The sequence below is a fragment of the Phoxinus phoxinus genome, assembly GCF_949152265.1.
Source record: "Phoxinus phoxinus genome assembly, chromosome: 7".
NCBI classification, from domain to species: Eukaryota; Metazoa; Chordata; class Actinopteri; order Cypriniformes; family Leuciscidae; genus Phoxinus; species Phoxinus phoxinus.
The window spans coordinates 37,697,300-37,710,314 of record NC_136882.1 but is presented as its reverse complement, the minus strand read 5'-3'; the positions used below and the strand labels follow the sequence as shown (position 1 = coordinate 37,710,314).

Genomic DNA, 13,015 nt, shown 5'->3' with positions numbered 1-13,015 from the left:
TTATATTTGTGGTGTTATGAGAATGATTTCTGGGGGAAATGTGCTTAAAAGTCATAAAAAATGCTAACATTTTAAATTTTGAATGCTATATATTATAATATGCTGCATTTTATTTATCACAGTAAATCGCGCCACCATCTGTTAAAATTTTACTTATGTATTTACTTATGTGGATTTTTTTATTTTCTTTTTCTCATAACCATTCAACTCTTTCATTGCAAGTTGATTAAATATGGTGTTTTCAGTTCCTGCTAACTCGCTTGTACCAAACTGTAAAATGTATTGTATGTTTTTCTTCTCCTCTCAATGTAAATGAGTCGTCCTTGAATTCTTTACATTTCTCTCAGTGAATGTTAGTCGAGTTTGGCCCCTGTATAATTGCTGCGTGCAGCTGTATTTTATATTTATCTTTCGCCTCTTCTTCTCCATCTCTCTCTATTCCTCAAGGTGGAGTCTAAACATTCTCATGTGGTTTTGCTAAATAAAACAAATTTCATTTCCAGGCGTTCTCAAGCCTCTGGGGCCGCGCAGCCGCTGCTGATTAAACGTTTGTTATTCATACGCTTATCAAAAGCAGAATCCAGGCTGATTAATGACTGGGACACAATGTGCCGCCTCGCGCTGGAGCTCTTAATGAGTCTGTGAATTGTGATCAGCATGCTTTACCAATCAGCAGTTTGTTCATAGTGAACTTTAAACACAGGATGAGGGATTGTTTTACAAAGAAAGACACAATATGAGGGCTGGCTGAAGATAAATGACAACCGACAGCTCCGAACGACTGAAAATCAAAGTCGATTTTAGGGATTTGGTTGAAGAGTCTGAAAGAAAACTAAATGATGTCTTGCAGTCTTCATAATAAACACAATCTGAGCTCTCATACATCATTTGTCAGTCTCTAAACGGTCTCGTATCTGTCTCTAGGTGAGCCGTCTGCTGATGCTGGGTGGAGCGAATGTCAACTACCGTACGGAGGTGTTGAACAACGCCCCGGTCCTCTGTGTCCAGGCCCACCTGGGTCATCAGGAGATGGGCGCGCTGCTGCTGGAGTTCGGCGCAAACGTGGACGTGGTTTCAGAGAACGGCATGAGCTCTTTGTGTTACTCCGCGGCCGCTGGTCATCTGGGGCTGGTCAGTCTTCTCTGTAAGAGAGGAGCCAAGGTAGAGTATAGATATATATATTTATTTTCAGTGTTAGGGGAAACACATTACAATCTATGTGCATTACATAATTAGATTACTTTTCTGATGTAATGAGTAAAGAAATGCTTCACTTTGTATATGTAGTTATTAATATTTGAGTTATGCAAGTTACTTTTCACTTTCATAAATTAGCTGAATGATCTTCTCCATAACATAGTTACTTTTTTTCACAAAAAAACATTACTTTCAACCTCCTTTATATATATATATATATATATATATATATATATATATATATATATATATATATATATTAGGGCTGTCAAAAGATTAATCGCGATTAATCACATCCAAAATAAAAGTTTGTGTTTGCATAATATATGTGTGTGTACTGTGTATAATTATTATGTATAAATACACACACATTCACGTTCGATTAGTTGAATTGGTAAATTTGCCATTGTAAATAATATGCACAAATAAAACATTCCCAATAACAGCAGAACCGTGTATTAAGTAAACAGGGTTCACTTTGCATTTATGAATTTAGAAGATGTTTTTATCCAAAGCGAGTTAAAAAACAACATGCCAAAGAGGCAAAAAAAAATCTAAAATACAATGGAAGATTTATTAGAGAACTAGATTAGGAAGCAAGCTAGAGCTAGAGAAGATGTGAAATACAAAAAAGAAAAATATATATGTTTTTGATTTCTCTCTTGACTCTTAATCGATACCGCTAACCTGAGACTTTTCTGTGAGATGCATATATATTCATTTATGTTACAAGCATATTGATTAATTTACACATGTGGTTTGTGGTCAGGTGGACCACGTGGACAAGAGTGGCCAGTGTGCGCTGGTGCATGCAGCCCTGCGGGGTCATTCAGAGGTCATCGAGTGTCTGCTGGAGCTGAGCTGGAGCAGTGAGGGTCAACATGACCTGAGCCTGAAGAACAAAGCCCTGCAGCAGGGGCTCATAGCGGCCTGCAGTATGGGACACATTCATGTGAGCACACACACACACACACACACGTGCCAATGGCAAAACTTTTCTAATAAGATGCATTTCTGCCTTTTATGAGGGCAATTTGTTTTTCTAACCACTAAAAAATGCACAGCGTGTCGCCCATTTTGTGTCAAATGCTTCACTTGAGTCATTTATTTAATGAAAATAATTAATAAATGCTCAACTACACTAGTTGCTACTGAACAACTACAGCTGGTACATATAAAATAAAAAAATAAAAAGCAGCTGTAAATAATGCAGAAGATCTCATAACACAATAAATGATCTGTTAGAATACAGTATCATTTTGATTACTCGATGTTGTCAACCATAGCAGTAGATTTTGATTTATTCACTGTTTGGGAGTTGTTGTGGGTGTTTTCTTCACAATCAGTGTTTTCAGAGCTGATTTTTATACACTTTATATTATCTAAACATTCAACTATCTGACAGTAGTGTCTGCAAAAACAACCACAAATGTTGGATATAAAAAAGCCAGAGGAATTCATTACAGGGGCATTGTTGCCTTAATGAATATCTCACCATTTGTCAAGTCAGCTTTTCTATAGCACTTTATCCAATGCAGATTGTTTCAAAGCAGCTGCACAGTTAAAAAACAGGGAAATAACTTCATCAAATATGAGACAAATTCAAATTCTGCTGTAAAGCATCTCTAAAAAGGCAATAGTTTAGTGATTCAGCTCAAGTCGGTTCAATGTTGATTCAGTTCAGTTTAATAACAGTGATGATGTTGCAAAATTCGTCAATTATGAAAGAAATTCGATTCTGCCAAAAAGCAGCTCTATCTGATGGTGTCAGTGCAGACAAATCAATGATACTACAGTTTTTAGTTTTTTTTAAACAATCAATAAGATCAATTTCACAGTACTTGGGTCACTTTTTCAAAACTCTCCTTCACACATTTCTCATAACCAACTTTCAGCTCGGCACAGCAGTTCATTTTACATTTAAAATGCACTAAAACTATCAAAACACGTCTTGCATGTCTACTCATTCTTCCATAACACTAACAAATGTTGTTATCCAGCAAACACACTGTCACTTATAAAACAATGACCTAAAAACACTAACAACGGGCAGCAAAACAAGAATCACACTCAGTAACTGCAGTCAATGTCACATGGTCAATGTTTCCCCTTTTGTATAGATGCTAATGAAATTAAAAGACTTATGCCTGTATAGGTGTTCGGCTATGTCTTGTTTTGATAGTATTTTTTAGATTTAGAATATATTGCAATGGGTTATTATTACTATAGCAATATAGCAAATTGCTGTCTTACTCAGTTTTGTATTATGTTAGGTTTTGAACTTCAGTATAACAGTTTTGAAAAGAGTTTGTAAGCATGTGAAAATTGGCCTGTCGGTACATCGAGGTTGTGTCGAAGTGAGAAAAGAATTTGTGTAATTTGAAAGTAGTAGTTATTGAATGCATTTCGTTACAGCAATCATAAATTATCCACACTTTATCCCACATAGACAAACCGCAAAATTGCACACTAAAGAAAATTGAAAAAATATGCAGAAAAGCATAATAGGACCTCTTTGAAAGCATTTGTGTGCACCTGTCAACTAATGTGCATGCACTTATATAAATGTCGAACTGACTGTGTGTGTGTGTGTGTGTGTGTGTGTGTGTGTGTGTGTGTGTGTGTGTGTGTGTGTGTGTGTGTGTGTGTGTGTGTGTGTGTGTGTGTGTGTGTGTGTGTGTGTGTGTGTGTGTGTGTGTGTGTGTGTGTGTGTGTGTGTGTGTGTGTGTGTGTGTGTGTGTGTGTGTGTGTGTGTGTGTGTGTGTGTGAGATGATGTGAGGATGCAGATGAACATGGCAGATCATCCATAGCAACAGACCGGTCTCTAATGTCCAGCTGTTTGAGCCTTTAACCCTTAAGCTCTTGTGTGTTTTATTTTGTGTTGAGATTGTGCCAGCATCAGATAGATTGCTCAACCCAGATAGTTTCATGGTTGCAGTTAAGATCCCCAATTAACGTATTGCAAATCTTGCCAGTAGTGTGTAAATTGAAGAAAATAAGGAACCAGCCATGAAACTGTAGTTTGCATTATTTTTGTTACACATTAATTTCTTATGACAGAAGAAGTAAAGTATTGTTACTTTAGCAATGTAACTTAAAATTCCAAAATATTGATTTAAACAAAACTTTAAAAAACACAATTCCAGACACTGGAGAGTAACTTCACAAAAGCCCATTTTTACTCTCATATGCGCTTTCTAAACCCTGATTTCAGTCCCTAAGTCTTGCATGCTGCCCACTGGGGACGTTTCAGAGTCTCCGTTTGCTGTTTTGTTCCAGTATTGCGTTTGATTTATTGTGAGATGGTGTTTTGGCAGGTGCTGGAAGGCTTGTTGATGTTGAATAATGAACTGGCGGTGCAGATTGATACCCATGACACACTGTGGGGAGAAACAGGTACGTTCAGTTTTTCTCTCTTGTTTCTCTCACCATGTCTTTATTTCTGTACCGTCAGGACAGGAGTCAGAATTACAGTCAGTGGGAAGCTTGCAGTCGATCGTAGGTGTCTGTAGATGTTTTGTCAGAAAATACCAAGAAAAGACTAGAAAATAAAAAAAAAGCATTTTATTATTATATGGGCCTTTTTAAGGTATTTTATATATATGAGGGCTGTAACGATTAATCGCGATTAATCGAAATCCAAAATAAAAGTTTGTGTTTACATAATATATATGTGTGTATTGTGTATAATTATTTTGTATATATAAATACACACACATGCATGTATATATTTGAGAAATATTTGCATTTATATACTGCATATATATTTTTATATGATTTATATTATATATAAATATAACTATTTATTATATATAATTTTTTTATTTATTAAATATATACATGCATGTGTGTGTATTTATATATACAAAATAATTATACACAATACACACACATATATTATGTAAACACAAACTTTTATTTTGGATTTCGATTAATCGTTAAGCCCTAATATATATATATATAATATAAATAATATAGTAAAAAGGGCTGAAAATATCAAGACGTATATTTGTTGGGATGCAGTGGTTCAAATTTACCACATTTCAATGTGTTTCATGGTTCTGTAGTCATGGCTGTTTCAGTAAATATCTGGTATATCGCTATTAGAGTTACACTAAATAGGCAATCAGAGGCAAATACCAATAAGCAACATTTTAACAGTGATTTTCTCCAGCTGACACCATTACCAATATTTTTTTTCCAATAATCCCCTTTTATCTGTCAACTGCATTTAAAAGCAACACTCTTAAAAAATAAAAGTGCCATACATCAGGCTTTTGAGGAACGTTTATTTGTTCATCTTTTAGTCGTAATTGTATTGTATTGCATTGCATTATGTTTTAAAACTATACAGATATTTGATCATAAAACTAAGCATTTAAATATCATCTTACTAAAACATATTATTAGCATATATACAGTGACAACCAATATTTACGCATTTCATGTAAGTTCTCTGTTAAACAGGAAAAAAATTGAAAATTTTTAATATCGTGCAAAAGATCATTTATTTCAGTAATTCAACTTAAAAGGTGAAACTAATATATTATATAGACTCATTACATGCAAAGTGAGATATTTCAAGCCTTTATGGAAAACCCCAAATTCAAAATTAGAATATTGTGAAAAGGTTTTCATAAGCTGTAAGCCATAATCATCAAAATTATAACAAATAAAGGCTTGAAATATCTCACTTTGCATGTAATGAGTCTATATAATATATTAGTTTCACCTTTTAAGTTGAATTACTGAAATAAATGAACTTTTAATAATAATTTCAAACCCTGATTATGATTATTTGAGACATTGCTCAGGCATGTTTAAGGTTTGTCTGCTGTAGATTGTGTGTTTGAGATGTGGCTGCTGTCATGAGTCCATTGAGGTCAGACGTGAACATTCATCTTAATTCATTACACATCTCTGCATCCGGTGGCCTGAACTCCAGGGACTTTATGTGCCGCTGTAAAGGAAGAGATACCGCTGTATTGTGAGTGTATGAGCGCTGTCACTTTAATGGCCTTTTATAATGCATTTTTATTTAATTTTATTGTTCCTGAGGTCCACTTAGAATGTCACTGGGAAGTTTTGCTCAAAACATGATGTGTCATGATGTCACTGAAGTGTTTTGCATCCTCTCTTTTACCCTTATTAAAAGTCTTATTTTTTGCTGCGGTCTTTAATATTCATATTTATGCATTTGGCAGATGCTTTAATCTAAAAAGAGACTTGCATTGCATTCAAGGTATACATACGTGACATGCAAATGTGGGTGATCGTGTTGAAATTCATCAATCCGTCTGGTGCATGAAAGTTGCATACGTTTTATAGTTTAGTTTCAGTGAATGCTCTGTTTTCACTGGTGAGATTTTTTTTGTTGTTTTTTTAGTTACAGTATGAGATAGAAAGTTGCAGGATGCGTGTGTGCGTGCGTGCATTAAGGAAGTCAACAGACTACAGGAGTACTTTTAAACTCAGGGACATTGACATTGAACCCAAACAGAGATTCAACAGATAAGAGTGTTAAAGCATCGCAGCTCTTTCCTCAGACAGCCGTTCACCTCTGAAACCCTGAGACACTTTCTCACTTAAAGGGGTCATGACATGTTTTTTTTAATTTTATTATTATGTTCCCTTAGGTGCAATTATAGTATTACTATAGTTTTTTTTACAAAAAACTTTTAAAATGTAGTGATTTATGACCTTTTCCCACCCTGTTTCTCATCCTCTGATTCAAACAGTCTGTTTTGGGGGTGTTTCCCCTTTAAGAGTTCAGTGTTAACGCCCACTGTTATGATTGGCTAACGTCAGTGCCTATGCATCAATTATTAACGCCCCCAGCCACAACATTTGTGGATTCGGCGCAACTGTTTATTAGCGGGTGATGCAATGATAAAACCTTATATGTTTGAGCCGGAATCAGAGGAAAATGAATCATGACCACAACAACGAAGACTGGATCAGCCCGTGTCCACATGGAAAGTGAAACTATTTTGAATTAATAAAAAAGTTGTAACCCGAGACACTTGAAAACGGATTATTGTTGCATAATTATCCTATAGCTTAATTTGCTAACAGTTTAACATTATTTAACTAATTTCAATGACATGATAGGGTGTACCACGGACAAAAATGCATGCACAGACAGGCCATCTTTGAAGATGCAGCATTGATAAAGGCAACATTTTTAATTTTCTATCACATGTACATAGGCCTAGACAGGCGACATATTTTCAAGATTCTCTTATACAAATGTGTTTATATTAGCCAGTGATAAAAAGTAAGTTTGCGTCGTCGTTGTTGAGCCCAGAATAGTCGGCACGGACTTATCTTTGAGCAACAGTTTTCTAGCAAAGCCAGCATCATATTGGGATTTTTTTCACTTCTTACCATGGATCCAGAACGAGCTGTATTTAGAGCTTGATTAAATAAATGATTCGTTTATAATGGGGAGGAAGTCTTAAGCTATGAAACTTGCAGGATGTTTTAATGGTACAAAGACCTCTTATATACCAAAAGATCAAGGCAAATTTGGTTTCTCATGTCATGACCCCTTTAACATGGGTTTGAAATTAACACTGAAGTTGAGGTAGTGTCTGTTTTTTTAATATATTATTTTTAAATTATTTATATATATATTTTTAAGTTAAATCAATTAAATGTAAATTAAAACTAGATATACGATAAATATAAATTATTTATTTGTTTATTTTATGTATACTTTTTAGTATTATTATTTGTATAATTTTTTATTTGCAGGCCTGAAAAATCATTGGGGGGAAAATTAAATGTATTTTCTTATATTTTACAATAATGAATAAATAAATTAATTTATTATTCATTTCCAGGCTTGTAAAAGTCATGAAAATGAATTAAATCCTATATAAATATCTTTTAGCAATTTAGCATTAGAGATTGCTCTTTTGAGACTGTAATATCTATAAAATATATATTTTTAAAGACCAGTAGTCAACACTTTTTTCATACACAAAATAATATGAAGTAATTTCTTTAAAATATATATGTATATATTTTTTTAAGACAGTCTCAAGACTGATACGACCTGCTGTTCAGCACCAGAAGAGCAGAGATGTTCATTTCTTCTGAGTGCTCTTGTGTTCTTTAATCTTCAGACCAGGATCAAACCTGTCTCCACACAATCCCACTAACAAACAGAGCTCAGATGAAGGGCACTTCCATTATCAGACCTCCTTGAAGCCGGACCTCCAGACACACATTCCTCTTGTGTTCTCTATCGAGCGCTCTGGATTCAGCAGATGCTTTATAAAAGGCTTTAGGAATAACTCCTGTTTTCTCCTGTTGAAATGTGTGTGAACTTTTTTGTTTGCTGGGCTTTTGTTTATGTGTTGCTGTTTATCAAGGCCATACAGTAATTGTGTTTCTACATTGTTGAAATGGCAGTCCTGCTTAATGCTGAAAACATTATGATAGACGGAGAGTCGTCCTCATTTGACTCGTTTGATGCATTTCCTTTATAACAAAGCAATTGAGTATGAATCTCTTCACATTACTGCATCAATTGAAGAACCGCATGTTTTACCTGTTTTCACAGCATTTTATATCAAGAAATGTATATCAATAATCATGTTAGTTATTTTTCATGAAAATTCAAAGACTAAATGTTAGGGCTGTGCAATTGACCCTCCGCAGGGAGCTTGATTGACAGGTGATCTGACCAATCATACTTCGCCATCTGCCATTTTGTCCGACAAAGCAGTCAGGAGAGTTAGTGGATTAACATGGGAGGACTTGAACTTGAGAAGCGGAGTGTACTGACGCCTTTCCGCGGTTAAAACAACATTCCTTCTGATTTTCATTCATGTTTATTTGATGCTATAAATGAACTAGAAGGAAGAGATGATCGGTTCATGAGCAGCTTTAACTGAGGCGACACGGCGATATGTCAGACACATTAAAGAGCCACAAAGCGGTATTTATTGTTTAAATTTCTTTTTTTTAATGAATTTGAAAGGTGAGACTTTTTTTAATGTTTAATATCAAAAGTAACCGAAAAGTAAACTGGTCTGTCTGTCACTGTGTTGTCAGTGTCCTCTCTGCTCCGTGATGTATTTTTCACTGCGTGAGAACATGGTGTGTGTGTGAGAGCGGCGTAGCTTGTCGGACATAGCGACAGTAACTAAGGGGGGGCGGGTCTTTGCGAACAGTCAATTAATTGAAGTTCGAGTAATAACGATCACCAAAATAGTACAATAGTACAATTGTCTTGTGTTCTGAATGACACGCACACATTCGCCGCTCCCGAAGCAATAACCTCTCTCAGCTTGTGTTTAAACTGATAAGACTTAAAAAGAAGTGAAAATTATCAACTTTGGTTATGATGCAATGCTGGCCGTTTGTGCAAGTGACAATTCCGTCATGTCCAGACTAAACGCGAGAGTGTAGTTTCGACGCTTGATTTGATTTTATAATCTCTGTGGATTAATTTAGGCTACTCGTACAATCTAAAGTGAATCAATGTTTGCGGGGGAATTTCCCGCATTATAAGTGGTAGACCTGCGGGAATTATTAAAATACTTATTGAAGTATTATCTGTTATATTATTTATTTTAATATTTCAAAAGGTACAATAAATGTTCAAATTTAGATTTTTTTTTTTTTATTGTTGAAAGGTGTCTTTTTAATAAATGCAACACGTTCCCAAAGTCATGTGAAATAAGCGTGTTACATAATCGTGATTTCAATACTGACCAAAATAATCGTGATTTATGATTTTTTTTCCCATAATCGAGCAGCTCTACTAAATGTTAGATTTAACAGCACAGGGTGGATTCTGCTGTGTGAGCAAATGTCAATGAGAATTTGCAGTGTTGTCATCAGAAGTTGCACTATCTAGGGGGCTAAATGAATGCTAGGGTGTTGTCACAGTATTTGAGTGGTTGCTAGGGCATTGCAAGGTGTTTGCTAAAATGTTCTAGGTTGTTGCTAGGCAGCTGCTATGTTTTGGGTGTTTGCTAGGGCAATGTTGGCATGTTTAATTGATAGAGTATTTCAAAGTGGTTGCTATATGTTCTGGGTAGTTGTATAGATAGATAGATAGATAGATAGATAGATAGATAGATAGATAGATAGATAGATAGATAGATAGATAGATAGATAGATTTCTGTCATCTTTTTTAATGTGGAAGAACTTTTGAGTTGTGAAAGTGTCAGTGTGTTTCACAGCACAATGAACTCTTTTATCACGTAAGATCAAAGAGATTTTGATTTCTCATGATTTGAGCCCTTTGATGTGTGTCAGATATGCTGTGTGTGATCCAGACTGCAGATTCCCGCTGTTTATACAGTTGCATTGTGGGGGATTGTGTGGGACAGCTCAGGGTAGCAGATGCTGTGTCTCAGTCCCAGGTGGGACGTCCATACTGATGCCGCTTGGTTTCGGTGAACCCTGCTTAACTGTAATCAAAATAATGTAATGAAAATGTAAAATTGCATTATGGTTCTGAAAATAGGCTTGATTTTCTTCAAGCAAAATGTAATTTCTTATTGTTTTCGGTTGATTTTTGAAGTCACACGTGGCCTGGACAAGTCACGTGTGACATGCGTGTGAAAGTTCACTGTTGTTTGTTGTTGGTATTTGTGGATATAAAAAGAGAGCTTTCTGGCTTCTTTCTGTCTGGTTTGTTTCTCGAGCAGCAAATAATCGAGTATATGAGCTCGCAGGCCTGATGAAACACGACTGGAGTTAAAGACGACCGAAACACCATGACCAGAAAACATGGACAGATCAACTGATTTACCCCCGGCTGGATGGGATCAGTGTGAATACTGTTAGAGTAACACTGTGTCCTAACCAGACGCGATGCGATAAGAATCAATCAAAAATCAATCAAAACCAACAGCCAATCAGAACAGCGTGTGGGCGGAGTCTCGCGGCGAGCGCACGGCACCAGAGAGTAATCTTCACGGCAATCGCTAGAAAATTTATAAGTAGCTACATAATCAAATTCACAAATATTACACTATTTAAACATTATTAAAAATACATAGGCTGAGTTTCTAAAACAATCTTTGTCAAATAATACACTTTTTTGTTCACAGTTTGAACGTTCTTGTTTCCATTTGTTTAATTTCAAGATCTGAGGTGAATTATCCATTGTTGCTTTTACAGCTACAAAGCTGGAGCACTGATATTCAAATATTATTTTGTTTATCAGTGTTTGTTTATTAGATTATATTATTGCAGAAATATTATTATAAGTTTATTGAATAGGATAAACCCCTTGAGATGAACCATCTCGTTTTCGAGGGGGTCCTAATTTACAATACCATACAAAACAAGGAACAAATCAAAACACATTACAATAAAATAATAAAACAAACAATACCACAATCAGCACAGTAAGAAAAAAGTAAATACTTAAGTAAATACAACCACTTAATAGCCACACATAGGCTAAGAACAAATACTTGTCAACAAAAGCATATATATATATATTAGGGCTGTCAAACGATTCAAATATTAATCGCGATTAATCGCATTAATGTCATAGTTAACTCGCGATTAATCGCACATTTTTATCTATTCTAAATGTCTCTTGATTTCTTTTTGTCCCATTATTTTTTCTCATTTGAATGCTCTTATCAACATGGAAAAGTGGATCGGCTTGCTTTGTGCAAATGTTTTTTATTGAAAACAAGATTGGCATATACTGTTCAATTCCACACTGACATTCTCACTTGGAGCAAATAATCTCTCACACAATGTAACTCTGTCCATCAATAAAAGGGTGACAGAAATACTGACGAGGTAACGTTACTGATAGTGACGAGTGTGCTGAGATCGCATCATGCGGTGTGTGTGTGTGTGTGTGCTTGGCCATCAAGTGTTATTTAGACTGGACGTGCCGCGATGATAGCTCAGTTCACAACGACAAAACACACAGATCACTTTGGTCTTGTCAACTAACTCATTTGGCAACTTTTTAAAAGTAAACTTTCCATTCAGAATCGTATTGGCATCCATTTCGGCGTCTCGCGCTCATCATTCATCCACTCAAAACGTAACGTTAAAGAGGGTCGCAGTCGCACACCGGACGAGAAGCGCAGCGCCGCGTATTTAAAATCCGAACACATTATTCTCTATGAGTGTACACACACCGGCGGCGCCATTCTGCGTTTTTATTGCTGGCCATAAACGGAGAAAGTGCGCGTCCGATGTGCTAGACGCGCTCCGTTGTCCTAGACGCGGCTCGGCGCTGCGCTTCTCGTCCACTCTTTGGCGGCTCGCAAGCCCAAACAAGTGTGTGCGGCGTGCTGTTGTTTTGTTTTGTTTCTGGTCTAGCTCGATCCGGTGTGGCGTTGTAGTTTTAATAACGTTACTAGTTGCTGCAAAAGCATGTGAAAAAAAACAACAAAGTTTGCTAGGCGTTAATCTCGCGATAAAAAAATTGACGCCGTTAACATGGGTTTGCGTTAACGCCGTTAATAACGCGTTTAACGGACAGCCCTAATATATATATATATAAACTTGTAAATTATATGCAGGTATATCAGCATCTGAAACAAGAACAATTTAGATCAAAATAAGAAGACAAATCATTTTTAAATATGTATAGTGATGTTAAAGATCTAATGTTTGAAGGTAAGTTATTCCAATCTGAAGGAGCCTTAAATATAAATGCTCTATTTCCTATTGCTTTTTTGACTATAGGAATGGAAAAAAAATATTGTGTAGAATGCCTAAGGTTATGAATTGAAGAATACGGCACCAGAAGCTGTTGAAGATATTGAGAAATATACAAACCGTTTCTAAAATACTAGAGTCATCGCCGTCGCGGC

General features: G+C 35.8%; 1 protein-coding gene across 2 annotated transcripts in view; it reads left to right on the top strand.

Moving 5' to 3' along the window:
• The window catches only part of tanc1b (tetratricopeptide repeat, ankyrin repeat and coiled-coil containing 1b), a 188,569-nt gene that overhangs the window by 161,894 nt on the left and 13,660 nt on the right, over positions 1-13,015 (top strand). For both annotated transcript variants that reach the window (XM_079618344.1, XM_079618343.1), the window contains exons 16-18: positions 925-1,161; positions 1,967-2,149; positions 4,516-4,594. In XM_079618344.1, coding sequence (XP_079474470.1) covers positions 925-1,161; positions 1,967-2,149; positions 4,516-4,594 — 499 coding nt within the window. The remainder of the gene's footprint in view (positions 1-924; positions 1,162-1,966; positions 2,150-4,515; positions 4,595-13,015) is intronic.